Source organism: Dama dama, chromosome 24, assembly GCF_033118175.1.
Source record: "Dama dama isolate Ldn47 chromosome 24, ASM3311817v1, whole genome shotgun sequence".
Taxonomy (NCBI): Eukaryota; Metazoa; Chordata; class Mammalia; order Artiodactyla; family Cervidae; genus Dama; species Dama dama.
Genome location: NC_083704.1, coordinates 55,256,477 through 55,279,057, shown reverse-complemented (window position 1 = coordinate 55,279,057; position 22,581 = coordinate 55,256,477). Strand labels below are relative to the sequence as shown.

The 22,581-nt window shown below is 38.9% G+C and overlaps 1 protein-coding gene across 1 annotated transcript in view; it reads right to left on the bottom strand.

Annotated features, from left to right (window-relative positions):
* PRKAR2A (protein kinase cAMP-dependent type II regulatory subunit alpha) overlaps positions 1 to 22,581 on the bottom strand; it is a 71,055-nt gene that overhangs the window by 35,157 nt on the left and 13,317 nt on the right. The window contains exons 2-3 of the mRNA XM_061128664.1: positions 11,959 to 11,994; positions 1,249 to 1,301 (exon numbers count right to left, since the gene is read on the bottom strand). Of these exons, the coding sequence (XP_060984647.1) occupies positions 1,249 to 1,301; positions 11,959 to 11,994 (89 nt within the window). The remainder of the gene's footprint in view (positions 1 to 1,248; positions 1,302 to 11,958; positions 11,995 to 22,581) is intronic.

Sequence of the window (22,581 nt, the reverse complement as noted above, 5' to 3'; positions counted from 1 at the left end):
TTAGTATTACCAGTAATATCAGTGGAGCCTACAAAATCAGAGTTGCCATAGAATTAAATGAGCTGATACAGGCAGTGTTTAAAATAGAACCTGGCATTCAGTAGGTGCTCAATAATTATTACTACTACCACTAATACTATAGATAGTCAATACTTGTTTTTCGAACTAAAAAAGAATTACTGCCCAGCAACGATGTTATAATTGAAAAACCTATTAAGCACCATCCTAAATATTGTCTTCACCCTAAAAAATCTACATCACTTAATTTAGACCAGAAATAACAGATGTCAAAGTGCTAAGTAATTTAAATTTATAATATTAGTCAGTTGAAAAAGTTTTAACTTTTAAAAGTCTTTTCAAAATTTTATAACATCAAGAATGAAAAATTTAAAAACCTACATGTCTATTATATTCACACAATGGTAGCATTTTATTATTAGAATAGTTCAGAAATCTTTTCTAGTCTGCTCACTTTAAGGCATATTTGAAAGATCATTAAAGTTTCTTTATAACATCAATCTTTTTAAAAAGACGGTTCAAATTTGCTTTTATAAAAGTAACTTGTTAACTATATAATAGTTTAAAAATCTGAGTTTTTTAAAAAGCACCCCCCAAATCAACTGTAGTCTTGCAACAACTACTGTTAAAATCTGGGGTGTATGCCTTCCAGGCATAAATCTTTGTACAAATAAGTAAACAAGTAAATGGGTATGAAGATGGATAGATACTCAAAATTTTTTTGTATTACAAAATGCTGTATAAAATGTACCTCAAATTTACAACAGTCCATGTCCTTAAACCCAGTCCTGTACCATCATTTCCAATGGCTTCAGATTTTCTTGATTTGAATGTGCCATAATTTAGCCCCTAGAAACCCCTATTTTAGTTCATTTATGTTGCTTCCATCTTTCACTATTACAATACTGCAATAACCTCCCGAGAAAGGATCCTTAGGAAGGATCCAACTGGTAGGCATGAATTCTCCTGCAGGTAACTGCTGAGTCAGTTGGCTTGACTAAGTATAAAGCTGACAGCTACAGCTAGGCACCCCTTCTTACCATATCCTCAACCAATCTTGCTTCCTATTCTTCTTAATAATTGTCAGTCTGTTAGATAAATGACAATATGCTGAGATTTTAATCTGTATTTATTTTAAATATCAGCATGGTTAGACTTGGTACACAGAGGAGAAGGGGAGTGAGTGGGGACTGAAATTATTCTACCTAATACCTTTGCTGCAGTTCTTACCCTTGGATCAGTGTCTTCCTCTTCCTCATCAGGGTTATAGGTCTCAGCACAGACTAAAGTTGGAGAGAAAAAAAATAAAGAGAAAAATGAATAAAACAGATGTGTCTTTTACTGGAAAATAGGAAGTAAACATAATTTCCTTTTGTTCACTGTTTTCTAAAGCTATAATGAACTTTGCAACCCCTTCCTTCAATTAACTAATATACTAAGTACCTAGTAATGCCAGGCATTCTGTTAGTGATGAAAAGTCAGCTATCCAGGGATTGGTAGTCCAAATAGAAGAGAAACCATAAGAAACATCATCTACTAAATTCTATGGTAGTGGCAAGGATAAGCAAGGAAGTACTGTCTCTGCTGAGCTATGAAGCAGGAACAGAAAACCACCAAGCACAATACATGCAATATAAACATATGGATATGGAATTGGAGTAATCACGAAAAAAAATCAAAATATCTCAACCTCATTATGTATTAGAATGACTTAAAAGAATGAATTTTAACAAAATAAATATAATACTATTTGTCAGGCTCTGTTATAAATACAATATTATATAATTCAAAGCCAACTTGGTTTTCTTTGTAGGTAATCTGTGTTTTGTACCAGTGGGCTGCAGGACTTGTCTTTATCAAAATTCAAAGATTTAAAAAATGTTAACCAAAAAAAAAGACAATGCTAACCAAACATTTGTTTATAATACCACGATATCATAAATGATGTAAGTATGCATTTGAATAATTCAGCTATGAGAAAGATTGAGAAAGAATCCCATTGGCTAATAAACAGTCAGCTCTATGGGAAAAAAGGCAAAAAAAGGTGAAGAATATACTATTAATACGTAGCAGACTCTCCTTCCATAAAGAAGGACTTCCATGAGAAAGAAGGAGAGCTAAAAATGGTGGGGAGAGGGAATAAATAAGTATGCATATATATATATATATATATATATATATATATATATATATACATACACATATCAGAGAGAGATATATACACACATACACAGAAGTGAAAGTTGCTCAGTTGTGTCCGACTCTTTGCGACCCCATGGACTATAGTCCATGGAATTCTCCAGGCCATAATACTGGAGTGGGTAGCCTTTCCCTTCTCCAGGGGATCCTTCCCAACCCAGAGATCGCACCCAAGTCTCCCACACTGCATTTTTACCAGCTTAGCCACCAGGAAAGCCCATACAAAAATTTTTAATGTATTAATTTTTCCAAAAGGAAACAAAAGAAGGATAAACCAAAAAGTAATAAAATTGTTTCCTAGAAGGTAGGCAGAAACCAAAAAGGGAGAGGGTAGGGAAAGGAATGAAACTTCTCTGAGAACAAAAGTTTATATAGTTTTGACATTTAAGCCCTGTTAAAATGTTTTACATATTCTTAACAATAAATTTGATAAGGATGGAGGAACCCAAAAACTGAATACAAAGAAAAACAAATGACCCTAACCACATATCAGGTTGATAACATAACCACAGAAAAGGAAAGGGGAATGATTTTAAGTAGCTTCTGAACATAATACTCTGACCATCCACCCTCAGTGGGATGTATCCAACAACAAAAAAGAATTGATGATGGCAGTGGTACAATAATTCCAAAACTCCTCTGTGTACTACAGCTGTGAGTAAACAAATATACACTTAGTTTTTTACTGGAGAAAAGGGGAATATTAATACAAATACAGAACACTAGATGAGTTAGAATTGGAGATGTCAATACAAGTCATGCTTTTAAAATCTTACCCATAGGGATGACAATAGTAGAAACAATGAATTATGTAATGAATAAAAAAGTTAGTGTACTCATAAACTATTTTGCCAAGAATGTCTAGATGTGATCACTGGTGTTACCCAGGAAGCAACAAACCTGTTCCTTCCTCACAACAGCTTTAGTATAATAGGTCATTATAGCTAAGGAAAAGTTTTTCTTCTAAAAAAATCCTCAATTATTTGCAATAACTGTGTGACCTGGCTTGGTTTACTTCAAATCTCCACCTTCTCTTCTGCACACTGGAGCTAGTGATTCCGCTCTGAGGACTGTTGTAAGGATTCAAGTAAACAAGTGCCTGGCACACAGTAAGGAGGCAGCAAATGTCACCTCGCTGAACTACTGCCATTATCATGTTTCATTTGTTCTGGTTTTCTGGAACTTTAATTACTATTATCTTGGTTCTATTCTCTATCCAAGCTCTTTCAACAACTGTCCTCTCTTCAAGGCTGTCTTGTATTACAGATTTTGTCCTTAAAAATTTTACTTCTCTTGCCCTCTCATGCAACTACGCCAAAGCCTTTGACTGTGTGGATCACAACAAGCTGTGGAAAATTCTTAAAGAAGGGAATACCAGACCACCTGACCTGCCTCCTGAGAAATCTGTATGCAGGTCAAGAAGCAACAGTTAGAACTGGACATGGAACAACAGACTGGTTCCAAATTGGGAAAGGAGTATGTCAAGGCTGTATATTGTCACCCTGGTTATTTAACTTATATGCAGAGTACATCATGAGAAATGCTGGGGTGGATGAAGCAAAGCTGGAATCAAGATTGCTGGGAGAAATACGAATAACCTCAGATATACAGATATCACCCTTACGGCAAAAAGTGAAGAGGAACTAAAGAGCCTCTTGATAAAAGTCAAAGAGGAGAGTGAAAAAGCTGGCTTAAAACTCAACATTCAAAAAACTAAGATTATGGCATCTGGACCCAACACTTCATGGCAAATAGATGGATAAATGATGGAAACAGCGACAGACTTCCTTTTCTTGGGCTCCAAAATCACTGCAGATGGTGACTGCAGCCATGAAATTAAAAGATGCTTGCTCCTTGGAAGAAAAGTTATGACCAACCTAGACAGCATATTAAAAAGCAGAGACATTACTTTGCCAACAAAGGTCCGTCTAGTCAAAGATGTGGTTTTCCCAGTAGTCATGTATGGATGTGACAGTTGGACCATAAAGAAAGCTGAGCGCCAAAGAATTGATGCTTTTGAACTGTGGTGCTGGAGAAGACTCTGGAGAGTCCCTTGGACTGCAAGATCAAACCAGACAATCCTAAAGGAAATCAACCCTGAATACTCATTGGAAGGACTGATGCTGAAGCTGACGCTCCGGTACTTTGGCCACGTGATGTGAAGAACTGACTCACTGGAAAAGACCCTGATGCTGGGAAAGACAAGGCAGAAGAAGGGGACAACAGACGACAAGATGGTTGGATAGCATCACCAACTCAATGGACATAAGTTTGAACAAACTCCAGGAAATGGTGAAGGACAGGGAAGCCGGGCATGCTGCAGTCCATGACGTTGCAAAGAGTCGGACATGACTGAGCAACTGAACAACAAATCAGCATTTTGTAGTGGACCCTTCTAATCTTCATTCCTCTTATATCCTTAATCCACCAACTTCATTTATAAGCCTTATGTTGTTTTTTAGGGTTTACATCTTATTTGTGAGCAGGCAAGGGATATGACTGGTTCTTGACCCTACACTCCATTCTTCTGTATAATGGCTAAAAATCTCTGTGTATCTACAATGAAGGGATGAGATGATACATACCACTCAATTCCTGATTTCTTAGAGACATTTACTCACTGCAGTGCTGGTCTAGCTGCCCTCCAGCTTCCTCCTTCTCACTGACTTTCTGAACTAATGGAATACCTGAGAAATGGTAACTCCCCACGTGACCTGTGGACAGGATGCCCTTTCTTGTCCAGCCTATGGGTGTGGGCCATGCCTTCTGTGCTGTACCGCCATCAATACTCTGCCTAACAGGAAACCAGAATCCTTAAACAGACTGAGGAAAACTCGGGAGAAGGGAGTAAGAGAACAGACATCATTCTAATCCCTAAAACAGCATCAGGTAATGTTCTGTATAGAGCGCTGCCCAACTCCTTGTAGCACAGGCTTTTGGAGCTGAGCCAGGGAAGGGATGGAATATAACGCCTCCCTAGCTTTCGCCGAGCCATTCCTGTTTCCACAAGGCAACAAGTTTATCTCAGGACTGTCCTAAAGATTAAGGCAGACACGTTCCTGAGTTCTTAGATGTTACTGCTGTCACTTTTCATATTTTCATAGGTATTTGAGTAGGGGGCTGAGAAAGCTGTGTTGAAGGCAGCTCATCAGACACTACGTTAAACTGCAAACCTCTTGGTTCTCTGTGCTCTTGATTAACGCTGTCACTGTCAGCCCAGTTTTCTAAACTAGAAATTTGGAACTCACCATTACTGCATTCTTTCCACCTGTTACCCAATGAATACATCAAATTCTGCCTCAGAAATATTCTCATATTTGACCTCTATTCAGTCTACCCTGTTACTCCTTGGTCCAGGATTTCAAAATGTCTTCTTTGAAAAATGCATTTTGAAAACCCTCATTTTGGAGATAGGTGGGTACACGGGGATTATACTAACTTTCTCTACTTTTGCATATGTATGGAAATTTTTCATTTAAAAAGTTGAAAATAACAAGTCTTTTAATGATGAGACTGACAGGATTTTACTGATAATGACACTTAGTCTTGAGCTCGCTTATTTTCAGGCTTGCTCTTCTTCTGATTTTGGAGGAAAGTACTGTAGCGCCTTAGCTCATTTTTGTATTTTTAGACATTAATGTAACTGAGGCAACAAATGTTACATCTTGAAGTCTTAAGACACAGAACTATGATTTAAACAAAAGCAATTATTTTCATTAAAATTATTAATATGTTTCCTATTTGTGAAAAATGGAGAAGGAAGTAGCAAGCCACTCCAGTATTCTTGCCCGGGAAATCCCATGGACAGAGAAGCTGGTGGGCTACAGTCTATGGGGTCGCAAAGAGTTGGACACGACTGAGCACACACAGACATTAGTGGAAAAACAGTGTATCTTTATTTTTTTAAACTGGTTTGGATGTTTTCACCTTTCTTTTTGAACATCAGACTCAACTCCTTTTTCTTCTTCCTCTGTTTACCTCAACCTCTCTACTTCTTCCTGGTCCTGATCCCAAATTACTTTTCTCATTTTCTATATAAAAATCTATTTTTAGGTCTCTGTGATTGCTGTCCCTTATGGTTCTAAGTATCAGGAAGCTTATCTCAGTGTACAAGTTACCTGGGGAGTCCCGGGGTCAGTGTGATCCCCTCTAGAGCCTCATGAACTACACTGAAAGTCATGAGATGCTCAAGACCTGTTGAAGACAAAGGCTAAAACAGCAGCACAGCCCCACTTGAGGGAAGTAATTGCCTCCACTGCACAGCAGATGTCACTAGTTAGTAATAGGAAACTACAAAGCAACAATGGCTTATCCAGTCTAATCTCCTCCTCTGGATTTTAACTGCTGCTTTCTTCATCCAGAAATGTGAATCACTAAAGTGTATTTGTGAGAGAAAACCCCTTCATTTCTACCAGGCCTGGTCACTGGCTTCAGGCCCTATGCTGTCCTGCTGGTTCCCATGAGGAGTTGATACAGCCTGGTATATTAGAGAGCTAGAGCTGCCATAACAAAACACTACAGACTGGGTGCCTTTTTAAACAGCAGTAATCTAAAAAAAATAAATAAATAAACAAACAGCAGTAATCTATAAAATGAAAGGTTTTTGGTTTTCCTTTTTTAAGTTTTTAAATTAACAGAATCAAACTAACGTTTCAAACTCAAGGACAGTTAATGCTAATCTAGGACGAATTCAAGAAATCTACCTTGAAAGAATTTATGGACTGTCTTCAATTGATGTATTTATCACTTGATGTAGAGGGGCTGTTCTGCTAGAACGTAGGATTTGGAAGGTGCAGTTTTTCAATTCCAGTACTTTGCAGGGGAGAGGCAGCATCAAAGAGGGGAAGGCCTCATCTCCGAAGCTACACTCACAACAGTCTGAGAGTGGACCCATTATTCCACACTCACTATTTCTCTACGTCCCCAGTCCTTGGTCTCTTCCATGGTATGAGGGTATAACAATACTAGAACCATGTTAAAGGGTTAATAACAACAGGAGGAGACATTCACATTCACATTCAAGGCCTGGCTCACAGGAGACACTCAAGAACTGCGAGCTCAAAAAAACAAAAAACAAACAAACAAAAAAAAAGAACTGCGAGCTCTCCTCTGCTGCTCGACCTTCCAGGTTATTACTCAGTCAGACATCCTGAGTTGTTGAATTCTCTTCCGCAGTGTCTGACAAAGCACATGCATTCACACAAATAGTTTAGCTGAGATCCTTGGATCACATCAGGAGCCCATTTCCTAACTCTCTTTCCAATTTATTTTATTAAAATTTTCTTTTCCTTTGGCTGTACCTCGTGGCACATGCAGATCTTCCCTGCCCGGCGGCTGAACCCATGCCCTCTGCAGTGGGAGCAGAGTCTTAACCACTGCACCACCAGAGAAGTTCCTCCAATTTTATCTCCTCTCCGACGACCAGAGCAGCTGGGTCCCGTTTATCCTCCTTCAAGTCTTAAGACATTCTTCTACCTAGAATGCATCCTTCTTGGTACTAGCCCAAGAGTAACCATATTTTCCAACTTCCAGTGCAACTTCTGCCTCCCTCCAAGAAGCGCTTGATTTTTTTTTTTCTGCCTACAATAATTTCTCTTCCTGATTCCTGATCCTTCCTGACCCAGCTATATTTACGAACACTGTTCCAAATGTTAACTATACACCAGCGAACAAAACAGATGAAATTCCCTGCCCGACTGGCATTTATACCCTTGCATACTGAACTAGATGGCAAACGGAATAAGTAAGTTAAAAGAGGAAGGGCACTACGGAGAAAATAAAGTAGGGAGATAGGTTGTGTTTGTGTGCTGGGGAGGGGCGAGGATTTTAGATAGGCTTTACTTAAGGCCTGGGAAGGTATCCTTCAAATGAGGGTCTGAAGAATGTGAGTGAGCAGTCCACAAAGGTAGCTTTGGTGAGATATGAGAACAAAAGTCTGACTAAAATGGGCTCAAGAGAGAACAGAAGAGAAACTCGAAGTATGTACAGACCACTCTTTCAAGAGGTTTTGCTGTAAAGACAGGCAGAGAGAAAGAGTGGTAGCTGGAGAGGAGACAGTGATTTGTAGAAGTTTTACTTTAAGAAGGGAGAGCCAGTGATGTGCTGCTGAGAAAAACCAGCTGAACGATGAGGATTACGCAGGGTAAAGAAGAGGTAACTGCTGGAAGGACGCAGGGTTGAGATCTAGTGTACAGGTGGACAACTGGACTCACAGGCAGGTGGGAAGGTCAGATGTGGTGGGAGTCATGCAAACTCTCTTCTATTATTTCTGTCTCTTTAGTTAAATTGAGAAGATTATCTGCTAGGAATAGGAGCAGGAGGAGGTGTTATAGGTTTGGGGAGAAAGAAGGTATGAAAGACTTACCTAGGAGAACAAGAGAGTGAAAGAAGTATAGAAACAGTATGATTGTGGTCACCAAGAGCGCACTAGAGGTTAATGATCATGAACTGAGAGTAAGATCAGTCAGCAGGGCTGCGTGTTTCCCTTCCACCAAGGACAGATGCAGTGCAGACACAGAATATGTGGAGAATGGGTTTAACCAGAGTGTGGCTTAGCCAAGCAAATATAAAAAGAAAAGAGAACTGAGGAAGTGGTTATACTTAATCACTGATCAAGAAATTTAAGGTTAGTAAGGAGGAACTGAGAAAGAATGAGAAAGAGACAGGATCAATGAGTTGTGAGAGCTGGAGGAGGACAGCAAAGGAGCTGTTGGAAGACCTGGATCACTGATTGAGCATATCAAAGTTGCAATGCTGGTCCTACCACAGTACAACCACGGCAGTGAGCAGCTGAAGTAGGCGGAAGACCACAACCCCGGAGGAGAGGAGGTCAAGGAATGGAAGGACTGGATGGTCAAAGTATTATCTATGTGGAAATAAGAAGGAACCTGGGGGCTATTAGAGGACTAAAACAAGGAGGGGCGGTGGCTGGGAGAATATAATGTGAGGTTTGAGGCTGAGGGCTTTAGGGAGGAGAGAGAGAGAGCAGTCTGGAAGCAACAGTGAGGAACAAAAGAGACATTCACACATCTGCTATCAGTGTTACAAGGAAAGTGAAAGAGAAGTGAGCCTTCAGGGCAAGCCAAGCTTCAGCTAGATAATGAAGATAAACACCGAACTCAGAGTATGGACTAAGAAATTTAGGGGATTTAGCTGAAGACTGAGCAAGAGTTCTAGAGGGTACAAGAATGGGTACTTAGGGTTGGGAAGGTTAGTACTTAGGCATTACGCTATCTTTGGGCATTTTATCACCTTGACTGTTTCAAGTTATGTAACCTCTGCTTTGCCCCAGTTTCCCCACCCGTATAATGGGGTAATCATAGCATGTAACTCAGTGTTAGTGTGAGGATTATATTCAACAACACAAGGCAGGCATTTAGGAAGACCTTAAAAATGTGTACCGAGTACACAGCCTACACTCAAAAAACATTAGCTCTTGCTAACAAGCTATTTTCTCTGCTGCATAATCATTTTTGGTTCTGTTAAGAATTCTTTATTTTCATTTAACATTTGAGTGATATTAATAAGTTTTAACTTTTCAATAAGACTGTAAGAGCTAAGGATGAGGGATAATACCAAGCACTTGTCTGAGTTCTGCAGAGTTCAAGGACTGAACCACACTGACAAACAGCCTACGCAGCAATTCATCTGTGACCCTCTGTGACCTCTGGAGGAGGTGTCACTGCACTCTCCATTTCCCCGGCCTGTCCCACAGAGTTCAACAGCTATTATTACGAAACTTTGGGTAAAACGAGGTGCAGGGAAGAACAGAAATGGGAGACAGCAGTTCATAAGTCTCATACTAGCCTTAATTCCTACTCTATTTCCTCTCCATAAATGACTTTTTTTTCTTTTTTAGCTGCACTTAGAGGCATAAGGGATCTAAGTCCCTTTTCACCCCCAACCAGGGATCAAACCCGTACCCCCTGCAGTGAAAGCTCAGTCCTCACCACTGGACCACCAGGGAATTCCTATCTCTGTAAATGACTTTTTATAGGAAACAACACATTCTTCCATCTCCTTTCAACAGACTTTGGTGTACAGCCTTAGCAAAAACTTTCTGAAAACATAAATGAGCAGATTCTCTCAAAGAAAAGGACTGAGGAGTAGAAAAGGGATTTGGAGCCTTACTAGGTAATTAGGTCACATGACAATTTAAAATCAAGAAACTTCCCTGAAAAGGGGGATATGAAAGAATGACAGGACACATATAGCTCACATAGCAATTTTGAAACACATTAACATCCCAACTGTACGACCAAATAAACTAGATATATCCAGAAGCTTAGCAGTTTAATTATAAGAAAAACCTTCAGAAAACATATTTATCAGCTCTATGAAAAAATGGGAACCTTCTCAGCTTAAGAACAATCATGAAATAAAGAGACATATATATAGTCAATACATATTTACTGAGTACTTGCTGTGTGCCAGGAAGTAGGTACCAGTCACAGATCAAAATTTTTGAGTCAATAAAAAAGAGCAAAATTAAATTATCTAGATCCCAACAGTTAAGTGGGAAATGTATTATTAAACTTGTTGTTGTGTTAGCCACTCAGTTGTGCACGACTCTTTGTGACCCCATGGACTGCAGCCCACCAGGCTCCTCTGTCCACGAGATTTTCCAGGCAAGGATACTGGAGTGGGCTGCTGTCTCCTTCTCCAGGGGATCTCCCCAACCCAGGGATCGAACCCAGATCTCCTGCACTGCAGGCAGATTCTTTACCAACTGAGCTTATAGTTGCATATAAAAAAATAAAAAGACTTCCTGTATTTGGAAAATATTCATTTTTTGTTAATAATCAAAGGAATGCCAAATAAAACAATCTGAGGCACTATTTTACTTCTAAATTAAAGGAGTACATTTGTAAGTCAAGAATATAAAAATATGTTTAAAAAAATAAATGAAAGGAGTCAGCACCGCCTATATTAGTGAGATGGAGGTGAAGAACAGGTCTTGGCAGGGCGTCTTTCTCCCTTTAGCCCATTTTCTAGATTGTCTCTTGAAAGTAGAATAAAGAAGAAGCCAAGGCAATGCTCAGTCTCTGACCAGAGACTGCTACTCCCAGCGCTACAACTGAGGAAGTAATTTAAGGGGCTCAACAACATGAGCAAGAAGTTAATGGCTGACTTCGCTGGTGGTTCAGTGGTTAAGAATCCACCTGCCAATGCAGGAGACATGGATTCAATCTCTGCTCTGGGAAGATCACACATGCCAAGCCTGTGCTCCACAACTATTGAGCCCAGGCTCCAGAGCCTGCAAACTGCCACTACTGAGGCCTCGCGCCCTAGGGCCTGTGCCTCACAAGAGAAACCACCTCAGTGAGAGGCCCGTGCACCACAACACAGAGCAACCCCATCGTCTCAACTAGAGAAAGCCCATGTGCAGCAACGAAGACTCACCACAGCCAAAAATAAAAATAAATAGACCTTAAAAAAAAAATTAATGGCAAGTGTAATCTAGAATGCCAGAAATAGTCATATGAAAAGTTGTTTTTAGAAGCCTTAATTATGAACATGGAAAAATATCAATGACATAAATGAGACAAACTTACTAATCTAAAAATAAGCACATATATATTTAAAACAAAATGAAACAACAAAGGCATCACAGGTAATTCTGATAATGTTCTATAATGCTATCAACTTACCTTTTTATTAAAAAGATGAACATGTTTTTATTTAAGATAATTCCATCTTAAAATAGCATTTTAGTAGTATGTTATGAAAAAGAATACATACCTGATACTCGCCGATCAAATCTGCCAGGAATTGGAACTGCAAAACAAAAAAACAATGTTTAGTCATCATTATGTCACACGATCCCATCTTTATTTCCCCTTTTCGTAAAGATCTTTCAGAGCAAAACCAGGAAATTCAATACCAAGTGGTGGGTCAATTCATATTCTTCCATCATCAACCACAGACAGTGGTTCAACATGTTCACATAAAGACAGCATAAAGAATATATATATATATGTCTTTGAAAACAAACTCTTCATAACTTTAACATGAGTGTCAATTTTATTTCTGCTCACATTCAAGTTGCATCTAATTTGTGTCACACCAGATGAGTAAGAAGTCTACTAAATTTACTGGTAATAGTCACGATATCAAACATTTAAATTTTCTTCTTTTAAAAATAATTACAAGACCTGCTAACTAATAGTATTTACATTTCCTTTTAAAATAATTTAATGAGTATTACACTAAAATAAAAAAATGAACCATTAAGTTATACTCTCCTTCAATATGGATGGGTTTTCTCCACCCATGGTCAGTGTATTAATCAGAAAAATGTATCACATGTCTTTAAGTTAAAAAAATTTTTTTTCTTTTTGCTAATTTTTCCTGCTTCTCACCTTTTTCATTCCTTGTGCTTGATGGTTATCTGAATTCTTACTACTGAACTATATCATTTGAACAAGGTGGGTTTTTCTACCTTCAAAGATTAATCTGATTAATTTTATTTTAAAAAACATACAGAATATGCCTTATTAGTCTCCAAAAAACAGAAATTTGAGGGTTACTAAAAAAGAAATTGATGGCTCTGAGAGCCAAACTCTAATGCAAAGTTTCTGAAGCAAATATAGACCCAGGAAGGAGGGAAATGCTCATCTCAATAGGATTAGAATTATCGTTTTGCATAGCACAGGGTCAAAGATATGTTACTGGAACAAATAGGCAAATAATCAAAAGAAAATCCCAGTGGTTCCTGGAAGTACCTACAATAGCCTGCCACTACTTCCTCAATAAAAGAATGGATTAAAAATATAAGCAGAGTACCTAGTACATGCCATGCAGTGTAGTAGACAATTTAGAAAACATTAGTGGACAAAATAAAGATCCCTCATTTTATGAAGCTTGAGGGATGTGGGAGAGTTGCCTTTGATCATTTTAAAATACACGTCTCATCACTCAGGTAAACAGATGAAAATACACCAGCATAAGCCCTCAATCCAGGCCTCATGGGGTTTCCATAATTAAAACCCCATCAAATATTAGTATACAACTTGAAATTATAAAGCACACAGTGAAACAATTTAGCATGGGTGCTATCAGGGGATACCTCAAAGGGCTAGATAGAAAAATTATAGACCTATCATAAAATAAGAACTGTATGTTTAAAACAAAGACAAAGAAGGAATCAAAATTTCTAAATGTGAACTTAAAATCACTACTTCCATCTATCATGCAAAAAAAAGACAAAATTATTTTTTAAAATTCCTAAAGCATTCCCACTAACTGAACGAGTTCAAAAGTGTTAAAAAAAAAAAAAAAAAAAAAGTTGACTTAAGGTGCAAAATGTAATTAAAAACAAGAGACTTAAGGCATTTAGGTTGAATGGATGACTATGTGGATGAAAAGGTAAATAAAATGGGTATAGACATGCTGCCTGATGAATCTATGTGTTATTTCATTTTAAATTAGTACACATCTTAAAAACTTTTATAGGGTCAGAGGAAACAGTTGCAGTTGGAAGAAGATACAACGCCAAGGCACACAGAGGATGCAGTCAATAACTACAGCACTCAGAGACCACCGATTCTAATTTCACCACTGCTTAGAGAGCTCAAAACACAGCAGATTAGACTTTATGTTAATCCAAGTATTCAACGAGTGTAAATCTGAGAAAATCTTCCAGCAGAAAACAGTGCCTAAAATGCTCTCCTTTTCTATCATAAACAAATACTGATAGGGAGTAGAAAAACTTAAAATTTAGGTTATCTGATCTGAAAACATGTGCCTCAAAAATATTAACAAATGCAGTCTCAATGGAAACTAAAAATCATTATTACTGATTAAATGAACTCCTAAATACAGACATACTCTGAAAACTAAAACATGGTTCTTTGAGCATGTAGAATATTTTATGTGGTAAATATTAACAACATCTGGAGAATTTGAAAGCATTTCCCAAAGTCTCTCTTAAATTGAAACATGATAGACGAGGTAATAGAATTTTCCCATGGCAGGAAATGGCACAGAAGCCTGGAGAACAAAACCCAAGCACCATTAGGGCAGGGCATAGCCCTGTAGCTCAGACAGTAGAGAATCTACCTGCAATGCAGGAGACTCGGGTTCGACCCCTGGGTCGGGAAGATCCTCTGGGGAAGGGAATGGCAACCCACTCCAGTATTCTTGCCTGGAGAATCCCATGGAGAGAGGACCCTGGCAGGCCACAGTCCGTAGGGTCCCAAAGAGTCGGACGTAGTGACTAACACTACTAGAGCTCATAATGAAAGATTCTGTGACTCCTGGAAAGGCAAACAGGCACACTCAAAGCCAGGCTGGTGGGACGTTAGCAGCACCAGTTGTGTACAGAGGCAGAGAACAGAAGCAGGACATTAACGAGGGCCTTGGGTCTGAGGGACCTCAGCCTAGTATAACAGCACAGCATAGCAAATCTCAAAAGTGGAATACAACGCAGCTGTCGGGGCAGGCCCTTCAGCATGGTTAATGACAACATGGAGACTGCCAGGAAGGGCTGCCACCAAATGGTGACAATTGTGCTGGGCCCTCATAGGCCAGAGGGTGAGAGTGCATCTCTGGGCAAAGCTTGAGGAAAGCCCCAAAGGCAAGAAGGTTTTTGGATTAGATAAATATCCCAGGGTGCCTGGAAACAGATGAGGGAGAAGTAGGGTGTCAGGGGAGGACCACTCAATGAAGCAAGAGAAGCCCAAGAAAAGTGCTGGGTAATGGCTCAGTGGTAAAAAAAAATCCATCTGCAGTGCGGGAGACACAGGAGACTCAGGTTTGGTCCCTGAGTTGTAAAGATCCCCTGGAGAAGGAAATGGCAACCCACTCCAGTATTCTCGCCAGGAAAATCCCATGGGCAGAGGAGCCTGGCAGGCTACGGTCAGTGGGTCGCAAAGAGTCAGACATGCCTGAAGCAACTGAGCACGACCCAACTAGGGTCCTGAGACCCAATGAGTAAACTCTAGGACTCACTGTTGGTTCACAAGTAAGAAAAAAGAAAAGAAGAGAAGGAAAAGAGAAAAGATAAAGTATCTTCCATGAGTTCACACACAAATTAATTCTGCTTTCTCTGAGGGTCAGAAGAGGGAAAGAATGCTGCTATCCTTTCTTCACTTTTTCTTTCTGTAGAATCTTGTGCTGGTTGAACAAGGTACATGGTTGTTGAAGTTTAGAGCAAAAACTCCGACAGTATGTTTGCCCTGGTATGGTAGTTTCTGCCAATACCTGTGACTATATGATGATATTTAAGTCCATCCCATTGAGCTTTTTCTCTAGTCTGTCCGACATCTGATATCCATCTTCCCACAATCTACCCACAGAGAACTCCTATCAGACCCTGCTGGGGCCTCTAGCCATATAATTCATGTAAATACTTCCCTCCAACATCAAACTTACCAAATGAGCTGTTTTGTGAGCTGACCATTTTTTAATTTATTTTTTGAGGCTTTTACAACCTGGCTTCCAACTATTATTAAAGTAGCCTCTTCTAAAATCAGAATTTTCCTCTATATTATTCTTCTATATTGATTATTTCCTCTATCCTTGAGCTAAATAAAAATCATTCAATATTGGTTGGTGCCAAATATATATTCATTCATTCAACAAATAATTACTGACAAATAATTACTTCTATGACAGGCACTATGCGATCTAGTAGGGAAATATGAATAAAAGTGATTCAGATATGGCCCCTGCCCACAAAGATCTTGAAAGTGAAAGTCACTCAATCATGTCCGACTCTTTGCGATTCCATGGGCTATACAGTCCAAGGAATTCTCCAGCCCAGAATACTGGAGTGGGTAGCCTTTCCCTTCTCCAGGGGATCTTCGCAACCCAGGGATCGAACCCAGGTCTCCTGCATTGCAGGCAGATTCTTTACCAGCTGAGCACAAGGGAGGACCAACAAAGATCTTAGGAGCTATCTAAAAATGACCAATAATTATCATCATAATGATGTGATATCTATTGATACTACAACAAAGGCAAGTACAGAGTACTCCGTGAGCACATAGGAAGAGTGCCTACATAAAGCCCAGGAAGGTCTGGGTCTACAGAGAGTCAGTTCTACGCATGGTTGGTATGGAAGCTGAGTGAACTTAGGATTTCGGGAAATGAAAGACAAATGATATGGCATGAGCATTGTGGGAAAGGAACACAGAGATAAGGGAGAAGAAGTAAGCAAGGCCCATTTTGGAAGCCATCCTGTGGCACAGCAATATTCAGAATTAATAAACCACAGTTATTTCTTTTTTTGTTTTGTTTTTTTTATTTTTATTAGTTGGAGGCTAATTACTTCACAACATTTCAGTGGGTTTTGTCATACATTGACATGAATCAGCCATGGAGTTACATGTATTCCCCATCCTGATCCCCCCTCCCACCTCCCTCTCCATCCAATTCCTCTGGGTCTTCCCAGTGCACCAGGCCCGAGCACTTGTCTCATGCATCCCACCTGGGCTAGTGATCTGTTTCACCATAGATAGTATACATGCTGTTCTTTACCATAGTTACTTCTATGTATTTTCTTTTTTGTTCAGCTGGGGGAGAAGAGTAGGAACAAAGATTTAACCTGATAAAGATTCCCCTGGATGTGACTGCAAAACCGGAGGGGAATATCTGGAGAAGAGTGATTAAGGCTTAATGAGATGAAGACACCCCTAGACAAGGTGGAGCTGGAGAGAACCACTTGGAAATGATCCCTGTGTGTGGATCAGCTGTGGACACAGCATTTCAATATGAGGAAACTGGAGCAAAGGGAGTCATCACAGACTGGATTTTATAAAGATCACTCTTGACTGCAGTTGGTGGAAGGAGGTAGTGCACTGGTTAGATGTGTGGCTGCAGACAGGAAGAAAATAAAAGGAGTCTAGAGATTTACAGAAGATTAAAATCTATAATTTTAATGTACTGATAAACTCAATGTTTGTTCCATAACAACATCAACTGAAGTTATACACCTACAATTACAAAAGAAAAAGTATTCAATATGCGCTTCATTCAATCTATAAATAAGGGTGCTGTCATGGATCTCCAAGTTATAAAATGTCAGAGTGGCAAAGTATTTTTGAATTCATCTAATCTGGTCATGGCAAGCAAGTTTCATCTCACATGACAACTCTAATTGATGTCACGGGTCCACCTGAATCATCCTGACTCCTTCCTTTCTTTCATTACTCACATCTGCTTCATTAATAATTCCATCTGTTCTCCCACCCACTCTGTTTCTTGAATCAGTCTACCTTTCTCCATATCCACCCTAGTCTGAAGGGCATCATTTCTTGCCAGGAATGATTGTCAAACCTGTCTTCCCACAGCCCATTTTGCTCTACATCAATCTATTTCCCACACAGTCTTCAGAGTGATCTCAAAATTTTGGAAGAAAATCTGGCAGTTTCTGTCAAAATTGTTACTGTGAACTGCCTTTGACCTAGCAATAATTCCACTTCCAAGAATATGTTTTATATATGTATATAAAATACTATATGTAACACTATAATCACTATAGTATTGTACGTAATAGAAAAAAGTAAAAATAAAAGTTGTCTAGAAAAAGAAGTTAAGGAAATACTGGTATAGCTAGAGTATGAACTTCTATGCACACATTAGAATTTAGGATGTCACAGACCTACATGAACTGCCAGGGAGACCTTCAAGATAGATATACTGTTAAGTAAAAAAAAAGTCTGACAATCATATGAAATAACCCTAATTTTCTAAAAATCTTGTCATCAAACTTTAACATGTCACAAATTTAAAAGCCAATTAGTACTATAAGGCTATAACGAAGAAAACAACATCAATAAAACAGAGCCCTTTTCTAATCCATCTCTCCCTACTTGCAATTCCTGCTCCCCACGGGCAACTGCATCAACTCGTTGGGCTATCTCCTGAGATTTATTTTACCTTAACACACTTACACTACGAATTCTGTGTGTTTTAATTACCCTTTGTCTTTCAACTCTGGAAAAGAACAGGAAAAGGCTTGCAAAGTAGCAGGACATGGATCCCCAACCTCACGAAGCTCCCTGTCCCACTGGTCCTGAACTTCAGGCTGCCGACTTTTTGCCACTTACAGACAAACCTCATCTTTTTCAAACTGAAGTATAGCTGCTTTACAATATTACATTAGTTTCAGCCGTATAATGGGATTCCCTTGTGGCTCAGATGGTAAAGAATCCACCTGCAATGAGGGAGACCTGGGTTCGATCTCTGGGTTGGGAAGATCCCCTGGAGAAGGGAAAGGCTACCCACTCCAGTATTCTGGCCTGGAGAATTCCACGGACTCGCAAAGAATCAGACACGACTGAGCAACTTTCACTTTCAGCTGTATACCACCGCAATGATTCAATAAATTTTATAGACTATATCCATTTAAAGTTGCTGCAAGTGGGAGGGGGGATCAGGATGGGGAATACATGTAACTCCATGGCTGATTCATGTCAATGTATGACAAAACCCACTGCAATGCTGCAAAGTAATTAGCCTCCAACTAATAAAAATAATTGAAAAAAAAATAAAGTTGCTGCAAAACATTGGCTATATTCCTTGTGCAACACATTACATCCTCATATCCTATTTACTTTATACCTAGTAGTTTGTACCTCTTAATTCCCTTCCCCTATCTTGCCCCTCTTCCCCCAGCCCTCTCCCCACTGGTAACCACCAATTCTCTATATCTGTGAGTCTGTTTCTGTGTTGTTATATTTATTCATTTGCTTTATTCTTTAGATTCCACATATAAGTTAAAACATACCATATTTGCCTCTCAGTCTGACTTATTTCACTGAGCATAATACCTTCCAGGTCCATTCATGCTACTGCAAATGACAAAATTTCATTCATTTTTATAGCTAATACTCCACTGGGTGTGTGTGTGTGTGTGTGTGCGTGTGTGTGTGTGTGTATACATCACATCTTTTTTTTTCTTTTTGGGGGGCCATGATTCATGTGGGATCTTAGTTCCCCAGGCAGAAATGGAACCTGTGTCCCCTACAGGAGAGAATGCAGTCTTAGCCACTCAACCACCAGGGAAGTCCCTGCACCACATCTTTATCTACATTCAGTGGCTGATGGACACTTAGGTTGCTTCTGTATCTTGGCTAATGTAAAGAATGCTGCTGTGAACACAGAGGTGTATGTATCTTTCCAAATTAATGTTTCCTTTTTCTTCAGATATATATCCAAAAAACCTAATCTTAGTCAATACAGAAGCCAAAAGGAAATTCTGCTGATCCAGATAACAAACAATGCTGGAAATTATGGAGATGAAATAAACAAAAACATATACCATTTACATGTCAGGATGGGACTTCCCTGGTAGTCCAGAGGTTAAGACTCTGAGCTCCCAATGTAGGGGGCACAATTTGTTCACTGGTCAGGGATCCCACATGTGTCTTGGTCAAAGAAAAAAGAAAAAGTTATGTGCCAAGATCTACCCTGAACACTTCATAGCTATTAAGTCACTTAACTCTGATATGAACTTTACGAGGTACTATTATACTTATGAAGTCATTAAGTACATAAACTTATGAGGTACTACTATACTTAGATAAAGAATCCAAGGCAAGAAAGGTTAAATAACTCATTCTACTAACAAAGGTGGAACCAGACTGAGTGCTGGCGCTTAGCTTCATAGCCCACGTTCTCAGCCACACAGGTAGCCATGGAAGGACAACATCCAAAATCAGCCCGGGGATGCCAGCAGGGTAGCCAGTAACACTCACATCAGTGTAACTGTGTGAAAGTACCTTCTTTCTTGAAATGTCTAAAATGTCTTTTTAAATGACATTTAAAGCCCCCGGTAGAAATCTGCATTTGGAATCTTGATGTGAGACTAATTCAGTTTATCAAGCATTAGTACTTAACAACTAATCAAAATTTACTGATGAATCTGGTCCAAAACTGAGTACTTTTCTGAGTTCAGCATTAACAGTTCTTTTAAAAACTTTTTTCCCCTCACTTAAGTTCACTTTAAGTACACAGACTGAGTCAATATAAAGAAAAACAGAAGTAAGCATAACTGTACATGGCTATAGCTTAACCTCTCAGAGGGGCCTGGGATTGCAATAGCTAGAGATAAGATGGGAAGAAAAAAAAAAAAGCTTTATTTTTCTTAATGTGATAGCCTTACTGAGATATAATTCACACATCACATAGTTAACCACTTATAGTATACAACGGTTTTTAGTACAGTCAAAGAATTGTGTCTCCATTACTAAAATCAATTTCAGATCTTTTTCAACACCTCAAAAAGAAACCCTACATCCATCAGCCCTCCCTCCCCATTCCCCCCAAACCCCTTGGCCCTAGGAAACCAGTAATTTACTGTCTCTATAGATTTGCCTTTTCTGGACATTTTGTATAAGTAGAATATAATATGTGGCCTTTCATAGCACCTTATAGTACTTCATTTCTTTTTGTTTTCAGATAGTTTCATTGTATGGATATACCACATTCATTTATCCATTCATCAGCTGGTGAACATTTGGGTTTTTTCCACTTTTTGGCTATTAAGAATAACAATACTATGAACCTTCATGTATACACATTTTACACATTTTCATTTCTCTTGGGTATACATCTAGGTGTGAAATTGGTGCGTTGTATGGAAACTCCATACTTAAGTTTTTGAGGAACTGCCAGACTGTTTTCCATTTTCCACTCCTACTAGCAGGATGGGAGGGTTCCAGTTCTTCCATATCCTGGTCAACACTTGTTAACATCTTTTTTATTGTTACATCAGTGGGTATAAAGTAGTATCTCATCATGGTTTTGATTTGCATTTCTAATGACTGATGTAAACAGTTTTATTTATCACTGCTAGAAATCCTTATTTCTGAAGAGTTAACAAGATTTTATCCCCTGTCATCTTAAAAAAAAAAAAAAATCCTCTCTCCTCTCCTCTGTGACTTGATGCTGAAAAACAGTTCTCAAGCCCAAGATCAGTAAGCCAGTCTGACTTCACAATAATTGCTTTCTTGCTGGCCTTGAATCTTTGTTCTTCAAAGGACTATGTGTTACAATTACTGATAATAAGCAGAAGTTACTTTGATCATTTATTTTTCTTTAGAAACACTAAAGTTAAAATGTTTATCTAAATATTTGTGAAAACGTCTGCAGGGGCATATTCATTACCACTGATTAAATAATGGCTTACCCTGAACATCCTCATTTGCTTTGAAAAATGTATCACATATCCAGTAGGAGGAGATGTGACAAAAATCACCGTCCGGCAATAAAATATAATTCACTGCTCGACTGGTTCATTAGCTTGCACCCTGCTACCACTTCCTTCCACTCCTTCAAGGCCAGAATTAGTGTGCATGCTACTTAAAACCTTGGAGCAAAATCTGAGATACAGGAAAATTTTAAGACCCAGCTTAGAAAACGGTAGCCCAACAGAATCAAATTTGATCCCCCATGCCATTCTTAGTATAATGGTGATGTACCTCTGCTCCTATTTCCTTCTCTCCCCGCATCACCACACACTTTTCTGGAAGACAAATGTTTAGGGAAACAGCTTTGGAGGAGGAACCCTAAAGGAAGGTTAATTAGATAAAAAGTTCTTTATTATACGAAATTGGGCAGTTGAAGATGATGTGAAAGCAGAAAGGCACTCTCAATCTATCCTGTTCAATTTGTTCAAATACTCTATTAAGTAGAATTTCTATGTAAGATCAACAAACACCCCTGCATACACACTAAAATCTAATTGAGTTGATTCCCAAGCCTATGTGGTGAAGAAGTGAAAAACTGTAGTGAGGGGACAGGACATCCAACTTTCTGGCCTGGATACCACTGAGATGGACAATGAAGAAGTGCTAAGGCTAGTGATGCTGACCAAAAATGGAGCTGGATCAGAGCAGATGTGCTCTACCTTTTTACAGACATGCTCTATTTAATCTTTTTTCTTGAAGACTCTCATCCCCAATGACCAGCTTCACTTCTTTCTCATTTAATAGAAAAAAAATTTACATGCAATGAGCTTTTTAAAAAGTATTAACTACTTTATAACTGTTCCTACCACTTTGCCACTTTTGTTATTGAGCTCATCTTGATTTTGTGGGGTGAAATTACAATACATTTAATGAACTAAACTAAAGGAAGTCAACTGGAAAGGAAGCAAAGTTGGAACATTTGTAATTTTTTTTCAGCAACTTGAGAGAAATCTAAAAAGTATTCATGCTGACCACCTGTAGAAACTAAGTAACATAAAGAAGATGGTAACTCTCTGCATAGTGAGACTCTAGAAGATACAAAATAGAGATGTTTCTAAGCATTTGAGGTCAGCACATTCAGGAGTAAATATGTTCTTCATGATCAAGGCAGTTCATCTGATAAAGCACTGTGGAGGTATCCACTGGATAGTAAAATTTTCTCCTGAGT